Below are 18,903 nucleotides of genomic sequence, written 5' to 3'. Positions count from 1 at the left end.
CACCAGACCCTGTACTGAGGGAATCCTCTGAGGCACGTCCTGAGTTAGGCTCTGGGCATCCGCATTTGAAAGCTTGGAGAAGAGACTTCCCTGGCGGTCCAGAAGCTAAGACTCTGCCCTCCCAGTGCTGGGAGCCCCGGTTCAATTCCTGGTCAGGGCACTGGGTCCCTTGTGCCACAACTGAGAGTTCCCATGCTACACCCAGGACCCAGCAGTGCCAAGAAAGTAAAAATATATTAGAAAAATAGAGCTTGGAGAGCTTGATGCTGGTGGCTGGTGAGTAAGGGAACCAAGATTTGCTTGTGCTCTTAATCACTGTTATATTTCCTTCTCACCTCTAACAGCATAAGCCGCCTGAGGGCAGGGACCAGGCCTGTCTTTGCACCCCCACGATGCCTGCCGAGAACCAGAGAAAGCGAGGCATGTTCACTCTGCCAAGAAGCTTTCTTGATAAACCAGTTGCAATTATATAGCTTTCCCCCTGTGCACAAGAATTGGTTTGGTTGGGATTGTAACATTTGAGATTTCATTTGATTGGTGGTGGTAGTTTAGGCACTAAGTCGTGTCTGACTCTTTTGCAACCGTATGGACTGTAGCCGGCCAGGCTCCTCTGTCCATGGGATTCTCCAGGCAAGAATACTGGAGTGGACTGCCGTTTCCTTCTCCAGGGCATCTTCCTGACCCAGGGATTGAACCCAGGTCTCCTGCATTGCAGGCAGATTCTTTGCCGACTGAGCCACCAGAGAAGTCCATCTGCACATAAATGAAAATAACTGTTTACAAAAATGTGAAAAAGGAAGCGGATGCAGCATTGTATCGTGTGAAATGGCAGCAGGCGTTCCAGATCAGGTCGCTTTGATGGAAACCCGCGTGTTTTGCATGTTGCCTTTGGAATCACACCACAAGAGCAAAAGAGTTTGCCAAATCAAATGGAAAAGCTAAAAGTATTTAAAATCGACAACAGAATTTTTATCATCTTAGCTGGGGCGGGAGTGCTAAACTGAATCCCTGATTGTCTCTTTATAAGACAGGATTACACATTGATTCACTTGCAAGACACTTTTGAGCAGTTGCTGTGCGTTTCACGTCATCTTTTCCCATTTCCAATTTGCCCATATTGTCTGCTCATCTTCCCTGCTTGGTGGCGAACTGCTGCTGGAGAAGATCTGGGCAAAGTAGGAATTCAAGGCACTGCAGGCTTCCCAGGGCACCTCTTAGTTCTGACGCGTTTCCTTACCTGCGTGTTCCTGAGCTGACCCCAGGAGAGGCAGCCAAGGTGTTAATACCATTAGCCGTTCCTGGCCGCACCTTCCTCCCTATCACTCACCTTCCCCTCCTCCCCACAGGACAAAGAATGATACAGTCCCAGGACCAGCTTTGTGTTGTTGCTCAGTCGCTCAGTCGTGTCCGACTCTTTGCAACCCTGTGGACTGCAGCACGCCAGGCTTCCGTGTCCTTCACTATCTCTTGGAGTTGGTCAAACTCATGCCCATTGAGTCGGTGATGCCATCCAACCATCTCATCCTCTCCTGCCCTCTTCTCCTCCTGCCTTCAATCTTTCCCAGCATCAGGGTCTTTTCAAATGAGCCGTCTCTTCACGTGAGGTGGCCAGAGTATTGGAGCTTCAGCATCAGTCCTTCCAATGAATATTCAGGACTGATTTCCTTTAGGATGGACTGGTTGGATCTCCTTGCAGTCCAAGGGACTCTCAAGAATCTTCTCCAACACCACAGTTGGAGAAGCATCAATTCTTTGGCACTCAGCCTTCTTTATGGTCCCACTCTCACATCCATACATGACTACTGGAAAAACCATAGCTTTGACTATGTGACTTCAGCAAAGTGAAATCTCTGCTTTTTAATATGCTGTGTAGGTTTGTCATAGTTTTTCATCCAAGGAGCAAACGTCTTTTAACATCTTTCATGGCTACGGTCACTGTCTGCAGTGATTTTGGAGCCCAAGTAATTAAAGTCTGCCACCGTTTCCACTGTTTCCCCATCTGCTTGCCATGAAGTGACGGGACCGGAAGCCGTGATCTTTGTTTTCTGAGTGTTGAGCTTGAAGCCGGGGTCTTCGCTTACCTCTTTGGCCTTCGTCAGGAGGTGCCTCAGCCCCCGAGTGGCTCCTGGTGGTGACCGTGGCTGCTGACCCCGTCTTCCCCCCAGCCCCCCGCTGTGTCCGCCATGCCCCCACCTCTGTTCGCTTTAGCTGCACCTAAGTCCCAAGGGTGCTGGCACCTCTTCCCCTCCTTGTGTTCACTTAGCACCCAGGCTCTGGGCTGAGCTCCCCCACCCCCTGGTTCTGCCTGCCCTGGTCCTATCCCGCAAGCTCCTGAGTGCGCACTGGTCCCTGGAGTTGCTCCTGGCCAGTCTGAGAGCTGGAGCAAGCCTAGCCTGTCCTCTCTGCACTGCACCGGCCTCCTCTGCCAGCCTCTGTCCTCTCTGCGCTGCACCGGCCTCCTCTGCCAGCCCGCGTCCTCCTCCGCCATCCCCAGTCTCTGCTCTGCACCGGCCTTCTCCACCAGCACTAGCCTCTTCCGCCAGCCCCCATCCTCTCTGCGCTGCACCGGCCTCCTCCACCAGATACGCACACCGTACTCAGTAGCCTCCCTCCCCTTCTCCCAGCAAGCGTCTTGTCCGAGTGACCTCAGAACCACGTGTCCAGCTCCCCGGACATGCTATGACCCCAGCTGCCCGCCGTGGTGCCTCCAACGGCCTGCCCAGCATGGAGCGATGCTCCCTGGCCAGGCAGAGGCTGCTGTGCCTGCTTGACCATCCAGACCCTTCTCTGCCCAGCTCTCCTGCCCTGCTCCTGTGCGCTTCCATAAGCGTTTCCTCTTCATGCTGCAATTGGGGGCGCCTGTCACTCAAGCACCTCGCGCCCTTGTGCTGCCCGGGAGAACTTGAGCTCGTCTGCCTTCAGCTCCCTGTTCAGGGACAGCAGAGAGCTGGCATGTCTGCCCCCACGACCCCTCTCTGTGCCCGTTCTCACTCTTCAGGTGAGACGCAGAGTTCTCGGTGAGCGACCTGCTCTCTGCCGCGGCTACTAAACCTGTGCACAGCAGGTGACCTTGCCTCCTGCTTCATGGGCAGGGTCATGACCTCTGTCTGCCTGGGTTTCCTTTTTGCCTCCCTATTCACCTCCAGAGTTTTCTGTCTTCCTTCCACTCTATTTCTAATTTTTCTTTTTTCCCCCTTTTTTCTGGTGCCTCTCCTTTGTTCCTGTATCATCCTCTCCCCTCCTTCTAAGACCTTTCTCCATCAGTCACCCCCTCTCCAGTTTATAACTTCCATCCCTGACTGCAGATACGTTCAGTCTCCCTGAATCTACTAGATTAGAATCGCCTAGAAATCTACTCCCCCAACCACAGTCCCTCCAGGCCGCCCTTCTGCCTTTTTTCCAGGTTTTGGTTCTTGTCAGCCTCCCAGGGCATCCAGCACTCCTCCGGGGGACTCTCCTCCCCTCGATGCCCGCTCCCCCACCCCATCTTCTGTGCCCGTGACAGTGATTCCCGTTCGTTAAACACCTGCCCATGTTCCCGTAGTGAATTGCTGCGGTGATCCCTCAAGTCAGCTTTATGCCTGTCCATTCTACAGATAAAGCTGAGCACCTTTATTGCTAATCTCAAGCCAAACTGGACTGACGTCTCAATTATTTTGTCTTCTGCTTAAAGAAGAAGTCATAGGACATTGACATGTGATCAATTTTTTTTTTTTTAAATTGAGGGCAGTCATGTTGCTGGTACTTGTTAATGTTTTTGTTACACCTCAAAGTTGTGTTTGTTTTTTTTTTTTTCAGAATACTGCTGTCCAATAATAGTAGAAAGAATTTACAGTTAAAATATCTAAATATGCTTGCATTTATCATTTAAGGATCACGTTAAAGAACATATTTATTTTTTATATCTGAGTGATTATAACTTATTCAAATGATGTTTTACTCCTCACTCCTTATCCCTTTTAAAAACACTTTATTATCAGAGTGTATCTGCTTTACAGCGCTGGCCTAGTGTCTGCTGTGCCCCGAGGTGCGTAAGCTGTGGGTGCACGTATGCCCTGCCCCGCGCTGGAGCCCCTCCGCCCCCGTCCCACCCCCTCGATCACCGCAGGGCACTAAGTTGAGCTCCCTACACTGTGCACACCTGTTTTACACGTGTTGGTGTGCACACGTCAGCTGTAACCTCCCTCTGCGTCCTACCCTCCTCTCGCCCCACTGTGTCCATTCTCTGCATCTGCCAAAGAACGCATTTAGAAGCAACAATAAAATGTTTCAAAATGCTTTTCTTAACCTAACTCTTCCTCTTGTTAAGATTCCTGGAACCCCATTCATGGTTTCAAATGGGAATCTTCTCTGCCTCCGGGACAGCACATGAAGGGTCTCATCCAGGGAGAAGCGGGGGAGCAGGGGGCAGCGCAGAGGAAGAGTCCTGTTCTTGTTGCCCTGTTTACAGAAATTTCACTGTGTTTGCTGGAGAGAGAATTCTCAGTAGATCCATGAGCGAGTGAATGAGTAAATAAATGAGCAGAGGAGTAGAATGAAGATCAAAGTTAGCATGCTGAAAGTGTGTGTCAAGTCAGGTGGGACAATGCTGGTCCTTATCTTCTTTACTGGGCTTTCCACTGCAGACTTAGAGTCGGAGGCTTTAAAAACTACGAACCCGACTACATGTTTGTGGAAAGATTTAAACTGCTATCATCATAAAATTATTGCACTAGTTTTAAACTCTCTCCGAAGGCGTTTGACAGAACTCTGCTGTCAGAGTCAAATTTAATAAATTGGATGGAACTTTCTCTCTCATCCATTGTCTAGGAGATAAGTTACTTTTAGTGACCAAATTTGTTACAGCATGGGGCCATTCACTCTGCTGGCTACAGATGCGTCACGGCAACAAGTGGCTGGATGTACTTTTCGTAGACAACTTGTATCCACAGATTGGTTGTTCTGGGGTAAAAAAATAACTGGACTTAGTTCTTCAGCAATGCTTGTTTTCACAAATGGTTCATTGTACAGCAATCAGATTTGAAGCCCTAGGTTTCGGTGGCACTCTGTGTACACCATCTGTTGCCAGATGTGGTTCAATTCAAAGGAGGAAAAGATACGTGACAGTGGATATTCACAGGTCACACGGCAGCCTTCGTCTCTGAGTCAGGAATCCTGGGAGAAAAAGCCCAGATTTTTTAAAATGTGAAACTACCTACATTACCTCCTCAAATGTTTTTATTTCACATTAAATTAATGTCCCGGGTAGACCCTGTAGGCTCACGTACTACTCAATACCTTTAGTTTGCTATCTTAGTTTCTAATTTTCACTCTAGTTGTAGTCATTGCTTTTTGAGTGTGAGCTTACGGTAGAATAAATCAAATTAGCTTTAGTGGGTAGACTTAGTTTTCTCTAATGACTTACTAAGTAAAATATGCCTTCTTCTTAAGTGGAAAAGCCAAAGTGGATTACTTTTTATTTGACTGACAAGGAAAGGCATTTTTGATTTTAGTGACTGAAATAAATTACTTTACCACAAATTAAATGTGAACTATGTATATATGATCCCTGTTTTCATGAACAGAGCAGCTTGAGAACCAAGCGCATTGCAGTTGATCTCTTTAACCAGTTGGTGGTGCTGAAAACTCTGGTAAGAAACTAATTGGGAGGCGAGGAGGTTAACCTGGACGCCTTCTTAATAAACATTATTCTGTTAGTTTTTGAAAAATTCATGCCAAAAATGTGTGCCCAAATTACTGGATCTTCTAAGCTTACACACCAAACCGAGTATCGGTGATGGGCAGCAGAATCCATTTGTAGTGAACTTCCGTAAAGATGTCATCGGCTCCCGTAGGATTCGCCTGCTGGACGCTGCATGGCTGTGTAACACTTGGGAAAGACACCTTCCTCCCGGGACTGACACGTTCATCCCGGGAAAGACACCTTCCTCCTGGGACTGACACTTAGCCTGCTGGCTACAGACTGGAAGGGGAGATGACAGCATGTGCTCGCCCGGGAGATTTAAGGAACATTGCTTTGTATTATTACGACTTAACAAAAAAAAATGCTATTAATGCATTTTTTAGGGTCTGTGTTTGGGTTTAACTCTGTGTTTTTACCACCCGAGAATTCAGTAGAACGACAGTCCGCTGCTTGAATGTGTGCTGAGGCGCCCTCAGTTGAGCGTGGAGGCCTTGGAGTCAGGCGTGGCTCTGTCAGTCAGCTCTAACCAAAGGTGTTCCTGTGCCTTTCTTGCTTTGGGGACCTTAGTTCCTGACCGGGGACTGAACCTGGGTCGCAGCAGTGAACGCGCCGCGTCTGACCCCTGGACCCCCTGGGAGTTGCCCCACGTGTGCTCTCTTAAACACATACACCTCACACAGGTACACTTTTAACTTCTGTCCTGGCCAAGTGTCAGTCGCTCAGTCATGTCCGGCTCTTTGCGGCCCCATGGGCTTAGCCCACAGGCTCCTCTGTCCAAGGAGTTCTCCAGGCAAGGATACTGGGCTGGGTTACCATTTCCTCCTCCAGGGGATCCCTCCTCCAAGGGATCTTCCCGACCCAGGGATTGAACCTGGGTCTCCTGCATTGCAGGCAGATTCTTTACTGTCCTGGCTAAAGCACTGATTAATAGTGTTTTAGGATCTTATCATGTGGAAAAGGCAATGGCACCCCACTCCAGTACTATTGCCTGGAAAATCCCATGGACAGAGGAGCCTCATAGGTTGTAGTCCCTGGGGTTGCTGCGAATCAGACACGACTGAGCGGCTTCGCTTTCACTTCTCACTTTCATGCCCTGGAGAAGGAAATGGCAACCCACTCCAGTGTTCTTGCCTGGAGAATCCCAGGGACGGGGGAGCCTGGTGGGCTGCCGTCTCTGGGGTCGCACAGAGTCGGACACGACTGAAGCGACGCAGCAGCAGCAGCAGGATCTTACCACACTGAAGTTTTCTCCTGACTTGTCTCAATCTTCCAAACATTGAATATGTGGTAGAAAACTTAATAAAACCATCAGAGTTTTAAAAAGTAAAAAAAGAAACAAAAGCAAGCAAACAAACCCACATTTTAAACAGATAATCCTAGAACTCATTTTTTTTATACTAAAAGAATAAAGATTTTTATTAAGCATTGTAAGTTGCATTCAGTAGCCTTCAGATACACCACACCACAACCCATCTACAGTCAGTCAAGCCCAACAGCAGTTCATCCTGCACAATCCATGAGTTAGGGCAAAACTCCCTTCAACTTACGGTAAGATCCTGCTCAGGTCTTGTTGGCAGGGACTGGGGAATTACATCTCATTTCTGATCACTAATGTGTAATGAAGAGCACCAGGAGAATTATATGAAAACGAATAAGAAGTGATTCTGATTTCAAAGTACATTGTTTGGAAACATTAACAAGAACACCAAAATGATATAAATATACCTGCTAGAACCCATTTTCAGAGAAGGCCATGGCACCCCACTCCAGTACTCTCGCCTGGAAAATCCCATGGACGGAGGAGCCTGGTGGGCTGCAGTCCGTGGGGTCGTTAGGAGTCGGACACGACTGAGCGACTTCACTTTCACTTTTCACTTCCATGCATTGGAGAAGGAAATGGCAACCCACTCCAGTGTTCTTGCCTGGAGAATCCCAGGGACGGGGGAGCCTGGTAGGCTGCTGTTTATGGGGTTGCACAGAGTCGGACACGACTGAAGCGACTTAGCAGCAGCAGCAGCAGCAGAACTCATTTTTATAATGTAAAGAATATTAAAATTTAAATTCACCTTCCTGTGTTACCTGGATGAGGGCTGCCTGTCAGTTCAGGAGATCAGGGAATCCAGAGCCCCCAGCAGGTTTTGAAAACGGAAGCCCTGCGTGTGTCACAGAGTTTGCGTCTGTTCTCACGTGAGCTCGCTTTGGCTGTGCTGCGGCCTAGTGGCTGTGCGGGCTTCTTCTCTGGTTGCCGTGAGCAGGAGCTACTCTCCAGTCTTAGGGCTCAGGCTTCTCCCTGTGGGGCTTCTCATCTCGGAGCTCGGATGCCAGGGCACACGGGCTCCAGAAGTGCGTGTCCCCGCCAAAAAGCACAGGCTCGGTGTTTGTGGTGCGGGCTTCATTGTTCCAGGGCCTGTGGGATCTTCCTGGACCAGGGATCGACCCTGTGTCTCCTGCATTGGCAGGTGAATTCTTTACCACTGAACCCACCAGGGAAGCCCTGTATCAATCCTTAATAGCTCAGTTTTCTCAACTTGTAAAATGGGGTGATCAAGTCTTTTCCTCCAAGCTGGTGTGAGTTCTAGAGGAGGTAGCGAGTGCTTGTTGGGTGTTGTTTTCCCTACACTTTCCTCCCTTGAGGCAGAGACTGTGAGTCAGTTGCTTCTGAGCCCCCACGATACCCCCGCACTTTAGCCAGAGCCTCAGGACACGAGGTCTCTGTGTCTGCCACTGCCTCGTGCTCCACTAAAGCAAAGCTATTTCCCGGTTTTAAAGTGTCACAAGGATTTTGTAGGCTCACAGACCCACAAAGGAGAGACTCGTATAGTTATATCTGGTTTTCAGATACGTGCCTGTCTGTCCCGGGAATATTTATGTGTTGGTCTGAATCTGCCTAATTAAGACTGGGGAGCGATTTCTGAAAGGTGCAGCAAAGGTGTTACTAAGAGTCTGCTCATCCATCCATTTATTTGTTCCACAGATTGTATTGAGCATGACTCTTCAGAGATGAAGTCCAGGAAAGCCTCACCCTGTCTCTGAGAGCTGCAGACTTCAAGGGGCAGGAATTGATAGGCAGCCCTTATCTAGGTGACAGGAAGATGATTAAATTGTAAATGTTGTTTATAATATTAAGAAAATCAGTCCTAGGATCATCTGTAACAATTTTCTTATGCATTTAAAACTCTGATGATATCATTCAGTTTTCCAGAGCATATTCTGTGTTTGAAAGATTGATAGAAGTCAGAAGAGAGCTTCACTGCAATGGTAATCCTAAAATGCTATTACTTAGGTGTTTTAGCCAGTATGGAATTAAAAAGTGGAACTGTAAAGCAGGGGTCTCCAGTCTCCAGAATCTAATGCCTGACGATTTGAGGTGGAGCTGATGCGTCAGTAATAGAAATAAAGTACACATAGATGTACTGTGCTTGAATCATCGAGAGCGTCCCTCCGCCTTCCCTGGTCCACGGAAGAAGAGCTGTCTTCCGTGAAACCAGCCGCTGGTGCAGACAGGCTGGAGACTGCTGGCCTAGGCTGTGTGTATATTTAGGAACAGCACAGCTAATAACTCTGGTTAGATCTGACTGAGGCAGATCTTTGAGTTTTTGAGATACAGAATCATGGAAGCAGATGTTGGCAGAGACTAAAAATCATTTACACCATCGCTAAGAAAATGGAGGCTGCAGGAACTTCATGGCTTACCCAAGGTTACACAGACCTGGGTCAAGTTCGGGTCTCCTGGCTCCCGATTCAATGCCAAAGCGTTATTTTTCTATCCCCACGTCTACAAGACGAGCCATTTTGGGTGTAAATAAAAGCAAGTGCATGCTTGTTCAGCCTCAGTAAACTTCCATGCTAAACAGGGAGTGCCGTTTCTGCCCGGTCTATCAGAATGAAAACCTGTAGAGCGTGGCAGGCAGTTGATGAAGTTGCCCCGTGTCCGTTTTCGAGCCGAGCAGGGGTCGGGAGCCCAGCCCAGGCGCGTCACTCGCAGCCCCCAGCCGGAGCAGGTCGGTGCCTGGAAGCCTGTGCCCGAGACGGCAGCGTTTCCGTCCACCGACCGCCCTGCCGCCTCTTGCTTCCTGCGGGATGAATGGCGTTCTGCAGGTGTGTTAGCGATTCCTGAGTTTGTTCCCCACTCAGGATGACCTCATTGTTTTCTGCTTCTTTTCCATAATTATACAGTAACAGGAAAATAAACCGGCTCTGCGTTGAGCCCACAGCAGAAATCTTGTGCTCTTTATGTAAGTTTGATTTATAGATGTGTACCGCGGAGCGGAGTGACTATGAAACATTCATCTTCCCATCGCTGGTTGCCATGGAAGCCGAGTACACAGAGCGGTGTCACTCCAGTCCTGGGGACGCCTGCAGTGGTTTATCCCTTTGTTGTTCTCGTCTCTTAAGCAACTGCCTAGTATTCTTTCATCATGACAATTAATCATGCACACAGGTTTTTTATCTTTCATCTCAAATAGAAAGCACAAAAAAATGTATGACAAAATTTGGGAGAATTTAAATATTCTTGCTTCTTAAAATATGCATTTGTGGTTTTTTTCCCCCTTCAGTCCCACTGGAAAAATAGGTCATATTGGGAAAAAAAAAAAAGCACATATTAATGTACAGAAATCTCAACAAAGACAACAATACAGAAATTTAAGGAGAAGGCATTGCCATTCTAAGGAAATCTTAAGGAACTTCAGATTCCCAGGTCTCCCAGTGTTTGGAGCTAAGTCTGGATTTGGGTAATGCTAACCCCCCAAGACCACTGAGCTACACTTTATCAATTCTCCTCTTGGTTTGTTTTGCTCGTTTCCTTAGAGGTCTGAGCAGCCTACAGATTTGCTGGAGAGATACAGTAGACAGTAAAGAGTGCACGCGTGCTCAGTCGTGTGTGACTCTGCGACTCCATAGCCTGCAGCACACTAGGCTCCTCTAGCCTTCCCTCTCTCCCTAAGTTTGCTCAAATTCACATCCATCCAGTCAGTAATGCCATCCAGCCATCTCATCCTCTGTCGTCCCCTTCTCCTCCTGCCTTCATTCTTTCCAGGGATCAGGGTCTTTCCCAGTGAGTCTGCTCTTTGCATCAGGTGGCCAAAGTATTGGAGCTTCAGCTTCAGCCTTAGTCTTCCTCATTTTAAAAAAGTTTTTGTTTATTTTTGGTTGCGCTGGGTCTTCGTTGCTGCACGCAGGCTTCCTCTAGTCGTGGTGAGCAGGGGCTGCTCTTTAGCTGTGGTCGAGGACTCCTTCTTCTGGTGGCTTCTCTTGGGGAACACGGACTCGAGAGCGTGCCGACTTCAGAGGTTGCGGTACACAGGCTTGGTTGCTCCATGGCACGCAGAATCCTCCTGGACCAGGGATCGAACCTGCGTCCCCTGCATTGGAGGCAAGTTCTTAGCTACCGGACCACCAGGAAAACCCCCTCAGTTTATTTTTATTGTTGTATTTTTTTAAAAACTATTTTACCCCAGTTTAACCTAGCAGAGTTCAAAGTACACACCTCCCCACTGTTAATAAGTGTTTGCTGATTATCCACCTCCTTTCACTGGGTTTCTAACAGGTCTGTTGGTTAGAAGAGCTTGTCCTGAAATAACTGTCTGGATCTAAATCCCTGCTCCATTCCTGGTTGGCTGTGAGGTCTCTGAAAAGTATCTTAACTTGTCTTGGCTCTCTTATCTGTAGAGTGAGCAGCTATAAAATTAAGATAATAATGGCTTGTTGGAGGCTTAAAGGGGCTGATTCATGCAAAGGACCTAGTTCTGTGCCTGCCGGGGATCAGCACTCGGGCGGGGGCGACTGGAGTGGTGGCGATGGTTATCACTGAGAGGATTACCGTGCCGCTGTCAGACTGTGGCTTTTGTAGGGAGCCATGGCAGCACCAAGCCTAGGGCTCCGTCCCCAGCATCCACGTTCACAAGTAGTTGCCAGCGCTTTGTTTGACTTGGGCTCCAGGGACTGGATTCCTCGTAACACTCTGGATCCTAGCACGGTGGCCTAGAGGTATTTACTCTGGCCTTTTTATCTGCGAGTGGAGAAGAGAAGGCCGTCGCAGGTGTCGCCAGTTTCCCGTCTATGACGAGGTCTTGTTTCTCGTACCTGGCTGTATATAGGGTCTACGGGAGGCGTGGGGAGGGAGTGGGCTGCCTCTTTGCATCTTGCTAGGGGAGGGTTCTACAAGGAGATCAAACCAGTCAATCCTCATGGAAATCAACCCTGAATATCCCTTGGAAAGACTGATGCTGAAGCTGAAGCTCCAATATTTTGGCCTCCTGATGTGAAGAGATGAGTCATTGGAAAAGACCCTGATGCTGGGAAAGATTGAAGGCAGGAGGAGAAGAGGGCAACAGAGGATGAGATGGTTGGATGGCGTCACTGACTCAATGGACATTAATTTGAGCAAACTCCAGGAGATAGTGGAGGACAGGGGAGCCTAGCGTGCTGCAGTCCACGGAGTCACAAAGAGCTGGATACGACTTTAGCGACTGAACGAACAAGGGGAAGCGTCTAGCATTTGTCCACAGAGCCCGGAATCACGACTGACCAGCTCCCTGTCCCCCCCTCGCTCCCGGTGTCACTCAGATGTGGCTCCGCCTTCCTTCTGTCTTTCTGGAATTGAAGTTTTCCAAACTGGTAGCAGAAGCATTCTTTGTTGAAATTCCCTCCCCTTGGCAGTCCTCCAGGGCACACGGCAATGCCTATTTATTTGATTTAGCTTTTGTTTGCTTAGCCTTGTATTTCGTCTGTTTTGCTTTGTGCGGTTCTTTCTCCCCTCCCCAAATTTTCATGTTCAAATTCTTTGGACTTCATTTCTATTTATTTTACTAGCTGGCTTCATAGTATTGCTCCAAGTTGTTTGCTTTAAGCTATCACAAAATGAACAGCCTTAGATTAATCTGTCTTTCCCCCGCCGAGCCTGCTCCGGCATGAGAACTAGGTGCGCTTCTGTTAATGATTTAAACACAATGGCCTGTGTGGTTTCCCCTTTGTCACGGGCAGATGTTACAGCACGGAGTCCCCAGTCCTCTCCACTTACCTCTCTGTTTTACCCTGCGTGTTTATCGGCAGGCTCATGTCAGTTCCAGAGAGCCAGCAGTTTGACTTCTCGGAATCCTGTGTTTTTCTCCCCTCACCGTCCTCCTTCCTTCTTTTCCTCCTGTAATGAAAACTCTAGAGGCGGCTCTCACGTCTTCCACGAGAAGCTCTCAAAACCCGAAGTGACGAGGGCACTCAGGAGACCCCTGTGCTCTGCAGCTGCGTTGGGCACGCTGTGTACAGCTTTCCAGTCAGTGACTGAAACGGAGACCCTCTCTAGATTCTCGGTAACGTTTCCAGTCCTCCTGAGGCCCCTTCCTGACCGCGCGGTCCTCGCGTCACGCTTACTGAGCGCCGTGCGCTCCCGTCTTCTCTCCGCGCCCTGCTCGCTAGAGTAGGTGGCTCTGCCGTGCCCTCCTCTGTCCTCGGAATTCTACCTTTCTTGGACTTGGAGACAAATGTTCGTCTGCCTTGCAGACGCTGGGGATGTGTAAAAGCAGAGAAGACTGACACCGCCCTGCCTTCTAGGAGCTTAGCGCCTAGCTGGGGAGGTGGGTGGTTAGAATCCAAGATGGTCAGTCCTGAAAGATGACTGCAGAGCACGGTGGGAGTGTCCTGGAAGGCTGCTGGATGCAGACCGGAAACGGAAAGCAAGGCTGACTGCAGAGGAAGTGATGGCCGACGGGAGGCTGCTGGATGCAGACCGGAAACGGAAAGCAAGGCCGACTCCAGAGGAAGTGATGGCCGACGGGAGACCTGAAAGGTGGAAATATAGCCAGGCAGGGATAGAGTGTGTTCTAAGCTGAGGGTATCCGCTGAGCTGAGTAGGAGAGCGTGGTCCTCTGAAAACCGGAATCGTCAGCTGTCCTTGTGTGCCTGGCTGGGTGGGGCCGGAAGGATAAATGGAGAGTGATGAGACCAGAGACACGAGCAGGACCAGGTCATGAAGGGCCGTGTGAGGTGCTGAGGAGTTTGAAGTTGACCCTGAGGATGATGGGAAGGCGTTGAAGTGTTTTGAGTAGAGAAGCAACAGGATCAGGTGCGTGGTTTACCGCTGTCTTCCGCTGCACGATGAAGAAGGGAGTAAGATGCGGCAACAGTAGCCTCTGTCTGGATTGGTCCTGGTGCCGCTCCCCCCGTGCAGACGCGCCTCCTGAACCCCACAGTGTGTGTCCAGCTCCGCACACCCAGCTTCTCATGTTTTCCTGATTAGCACCGAGGCTTGTCCCGAGCTCCAGCTTCCCTTTTGTAGCTTCCTGTCTTGACGGCCAGGACTCCAGCTCCTGGCCAATTCTTGGTCTACGGTAACCGTGTCATGCTGGGCACCTCCATGCTGCCATTGCTCAGAGAGTCCACTGCTTTGCTGCCAACTTGGATCTCCTGGAGTTTGGGGATCTAGCCTGAGTTCCCGGGGTTCCTTTGACCCCTGAAATTCATCTTTGCATTATTGCACCTTCCTGCCCAGCCCAACCAGACCAGATTGGGCGTGCCCCCAAAGAATCCTCCTAGCCCTTTGTCCCACAAGTGGTTGAGTAACCCACATCCTCCAGGACGATCCCCTTCCACCCCCGTATAGGGCAATAAACGTGGGGAGGTGGGCTGAAGTCAGATGAGCTGAACTCGACAGGAGACTTTGGGCAAGTTGTCCAGTGTCTCCGTGCCTGCTTCCTTATAGTTGTTAAGAGAACCGATGTTGCAGAGCTGTTTGAGGGATAGAGTGAGCAGCTGCATGTACAATAGGCTTCTTGTCCCATCGTGGCGCTCACCGTTTATTAATCTAGACTGTCTGAGGGAAAGAAGCAGAAGAACATAAAGGGACTTTGACTTGGGGATAATTTGCCACAGACAAATAGGTATTCATCTTCAAAGTGCCCCGCCTCTTCACAGCGGGTAATCAAGAGATGACAGTAATAATGCTGTGCCCTGCCCAGTCTGGGTAGTGACCATCCTGGCTACATTCCAAACCTGAGGTTTTATTCTGTGTTGATTTTGTTCCAGAAATTCTCTGAGTTTTCATGAAATTAAATTAGCTGTGCATCTCATAAATTATGCTTTATTCCAAAGGACAGTTACGATGTTGGCCTCAGCTTAATAGTTTGGGCCTCTTGGGACCCGCCTTTCCTTTGTAATAGAAGAGATAATAACAGCTATCAGTTGATAAGGCAGGAGAAGACAGCTCTGCCGATGTATTAGTTCACTCCACAAATATCAATACTTGCTGGGTGCCACGTGCAAGGCACTGAGGAGGGTACCTTTGGGGCTACAGGAGCAAGTCAGATGGGGACCGTCTTTTAGAGACTGACTGTAAGATGAAGTAGGAAGCGATGCCTGCTGTAGAAGAATAATTCCAGCCAGGGTCATCCAGGCATTCAGTAGCTGAGTTAGGGTTTGAATACTTCCCAGAAGGAAGGGCACCCCGCAGCTAGCAGCGAGGGCAGAGGGGCGTGGCGGGGCTGGCACGGGACGCCACGCAGCCCTGGGTGTGACCGCTTGCCGCCTCAGGCCGCACCCGCGGCACTCTGCCTGTCTCGACGGTGGTCCTCCCCAGCCTGTGACACAGCTACTGTTACCGCCCCCATTTTACAGATGAGGAGACCAAGGCACAGCACGGCCAAGTCACGTGGGTCAGATCGCAGTAGCTGATAGAGTTTGGGCTTGACCCAGACGGTCTGGCTCCAGGCTGGAAACACAGGGAGGCATCCCCATCTTGCAAGAAAGACCGCCCCGTCCCTTCTAGACCCCTCCCCAAGTGCACCCTTGAAAGGGATTTTGAATCTCTTTATCAGTCAGCTCTACTACAATTTATGGATTTCAAAGGAATCATTTTATTTAAGGGCCTTTTGCAGTTCAATTTCAATAGAATAAAGATCTAGACAACACATAAATTTTCAGTCAAAAACAGAGCTCTGTAATCTACGGCTGTAACCCTTTCCATGAACCTGTACAAGCTAACTGGTACACCCTTTTTGTGAAATTCCCTGATTTCTGACATTTGGTCATAAAATCTTTTGATAAAAAATATAAAAACCTCATACTGCAATACTATAAAATGTGGCTGCATTAATAGCAAAAAAAAAAAACCCTCTGTATTTTAGACTGTCATGAATTGTTTAAGCATCATAATGAGAAACATTTATGGCTTAAATAATTGAAGTGCGTGTTTCTCAGAATCCATCTACTCATCTCAACCTTTTGTTAGACCTTCAGACAAATCGTGAGGCTGACTGGCTTGAGTTTCTCTGCAACTCTTTCTCCTCCATCACAGGGTGATGGGACTCGCACAGGGCTGTCGGCTAGCTGTTCAGGCTCCGCCTCACGTTATGGGGAATTGACTGAGGCAAGTCTGTTAACCTTCCTGGACCTCAGTTTCTTTCCTAGCTTTAGATGCCTTCATTCTCTGTTTTCGTACCTTTCGTTTAATTACTCTTTAAAGACAGTTTCCATGAATGGCACAGTGAGGTCATCACCACAGTGAACAAAAGGACAAACAGATAGTCTGGTCATCAGGGTCATCAGTCACCATCAATTTCATCATCAGTTTCATCCAGCAATATTTAACAAACGTTTACTAAGCTCTTACTGTGTGCAGGGTAAATGTTTGTGTTTCACTCTCCATCGTTACTAATAACAACAGTGTTAAATTCTGATTTACTTGGAATTTACCTTCTCTCAGTTTCCCCACTGCTGATGTATCCTTCATGGCTACATCATTACTACAGAATCTTACTCTCTTTAATCTTATTTTCTTATACCCCCAACAAACAAAGCAAAGACAAAAACATTCATCTCAACAGGATCTTTAGTATGTTGCAAATTATTATTAGACCATATACAATACTTTTCTTTCAATTTTTTTCAGTGTAAAGAAGCCCCCTTGTCAACCTGCTGCTTCTTAGGGAAACCCATAGCCATCAAAATATTCACATCTAATCCAGATGGATCAGCTGACATACTAGGTTTAATGGTTTGTAGTGGTGAATTTGTCATAGATTTGAAGACCTCTCCAGGTTGTAAATTGCCCAGACTCAGATGCTCTGGAAATTTTACAAGGACTGCAATTAGAATAGAAGTGTTTTGGCTTATCTCAGTTGTATTGGGGGAAAAAAAAAACCCAAAAAATCCTGATGAGAGGGGTATCAGATAGTCATAAGTTCACGTAACAACAAAGATTTATTGGGCAGTTTGTCAGATATGAGATGGACACTAACAGTGGCCAAAATATGTTACTTTTCCAGTGCTTTAGTGGGCGCTGGCATCGCCGTGATTCCACGCAATCCTCACAGTAACTTAGTGAGTCACGTGTTATCGTTGCTCCCGTTTTACAGATGAGAAAACTGAGCTTAGAGAGTCTCAAAGTTGCGCAGTTAACACGCAGCTGAACATGATTCGGGTTGCTCATTGTCGCCTCAGTTCATCGTGTTCAAATCGAACGTCTTTATCCTTGTCCTCAAGTCGGCTCTTTCTTCCTGTTCCTGTCAGTGATACCACAGTTTCTTCAGATTCACCCTCACAGTCACTGATTTTTCCTTTTTTGTCCTTGTTGTAAATCCATTCGGTCCCCAAGTCCTTTTGCTAGTTCAGTGTCCGTCAGCCCTCTTCCCGTCACCCTGCCCAGGGCTCTAGGACTCACATCTAAAGTGTAGAGGCTGAAGGCCCATTTTTTCCTTTTTTTATTGAAGTGTAGTTGATTTGCAATATTATATAAGTTTCAGGTATATACAGCAGAGTGGCTCTGTATTTTTGCAGAGTGCACTCCATTATAAGTTGCTACAAGATGATTTCTCTGGTTCCCTGTGCTATGCGAGGTCTCCTTGCTGCTTACCTGTTTTATGCATAGTGGTTCATATGTATCCCTCCCAGACCGCTCGCCTGTCCCTCTCCTCCCCCCGCTTCCCTGTGGGAACACGTCCTCTGTGTCTGAGGCTGTTTCTGTTTTGCATATGTGTGCATTGGTGTGATTGTTTGGTTCCACATAGGAGTGATACCCTGCAGCGGGTCTTCCTCTGACTTACTTCACTCAGCCTAAGGTTCTCTAGGTCCATTTGCGTTTCTTTGTGTGTGCGACTGAGTAATATTCCATTGTGTGTGTGTGTGTGTGTGTGTGTATACACACCACATCTTCTTTGTCCATTCATCTGTTGATAGGCAGTTTGCTTCCATGCCTTGGCTATTACAAACAGCGCTGCTGTGAACATCAGGGCATGTGTGGCTTTTCAGATTGTTGTCTTCATTTTTTCCAGATGTATGCCCCTGAGTGGTGATTTGTAGTTCCGTGAGGGCCCTCCTCCCTGCTCTCCGTGGGGGCTGCCCAGGTCGCTTTCCTGCCAGCCGTGTGCCAGGCCCCTCTTTGCTCTCCCCTCCAGCACTGGGAGGCCAGGCTCTAACTCAGTCTTCAGGTCAGCTGGCTACCCCCTGCCCCTGCTCTCCTGCTCTCACCTCCTTTATGATGAACTCGTTACCTGAACCCATCATGCTGCTCTCCCCTGGGTGTGCAGGGTCGCTCCTTTCTGGGGTGCCCCCTCCCTGCTCTTCGAGCCTGGCTCCTCCCTCAGGATGAGATCGGGCCCCCGCCTCTGCCCCGTGTCCTGGTCAGTCCGCTCCACAGTGACTGGGCCCTTTCCCCCGCGCCTCCAGGCCTCTCAGTTGCCTGCCTCTCGCGTGGTCTGCTTGCATTGCCCTCCGTGTGTGTGATCTGCCTCTCACTGGTGCTTCGGGATGGAGACCAGACCCCACCCGCCCCGCACCTCGCACAACCGTCTGAGTCTCATGTCCTGTGTGCACGCATGAGGATGGTAATTTCTGTAGTCATGATAGTCAACCTCTCACATCAGACTCAGGGAGTTAGCAGATCGCTCAGGGATCCACCGAAACCACATTACTCAGAAACCCACCTCCCTGGAAACTGACCACACGCATTCACAGATCGAAGTCAGTCGTTTGCATGGATGGCCACAGCCACAATCCTCTCCCCACCACTGTTGGCTCTGGCCTTTGCAAAGCACCTTGGCTCTGTGGCCATCTGGAAGTTTATTTCTGTCTCTTTGAATTTCAGCTGACCTTCTGACTTTGACCAAAGAACAAAGCAAAAAGTAGCAAGTCATCAAACTTGCGTGTGACCTTGAAAACTCTCCCACCCCACAAAGGATTCTACTGGGAACCATACCTTTCGCCCCATTAGCCCCTGAGTTTTCGTCCTGTTG

The 18,903-nt window shown here is 48.8% G+C and overlaps 1 protein-coding gene across 10 annotated transcripts in view; it reads left to right on the top strand.

The window, feature by feature from the left end:
• EFCAB11 (EF-hand calcium binding domain 11) overlaps window positions 1-18,903 on the top strand; it is a 169,615-nt gene that overhangs the window by 38,248 nt on the left and 112,464 nt on the right. For 4 of the 10 annotated variants that reach the window (XM_061429681.1, XM_061429680.1, XM_061429679.1 and 1 more), the window contains exon 6: window positions 1,347-1,983. The exons of 5 other annotated variants lie outside the window; for them this stretch is intronic. In XM_061429681.1, the coding sequence (XP_061285665.1) occupies window positions 1,347-1,845 (499 nt within the window). In that variant the 3' untranslated portion in view covers window positions 1,846-1,983. Of the gene's footprint in view, window positions 1-1,346; window positions 1,984-3,998; window positions 4,288-18,903 lie in introns of those variants that run through there. One more of the 10 variants, XM_061429685.1, reaches the window with a different exon arrangement.

This window comes from Bos javanicus, chromosome 10 (assembly GCF_032452875.1).
Source record: "Bos javanicus breed banteng chromosome 10, ARS-OSU_banteng_1.0, whole genome shotgun sequence".
Classification (NCBI taxonomy): Eukaryota; Metazoa; Chordata; class Mammalia; order Artiodactyla; family Bovidae; genus Bos; species Bos javanicus.
This window is presented reverse-complemented; position numbering and strand designations above follow the sequence as displayed.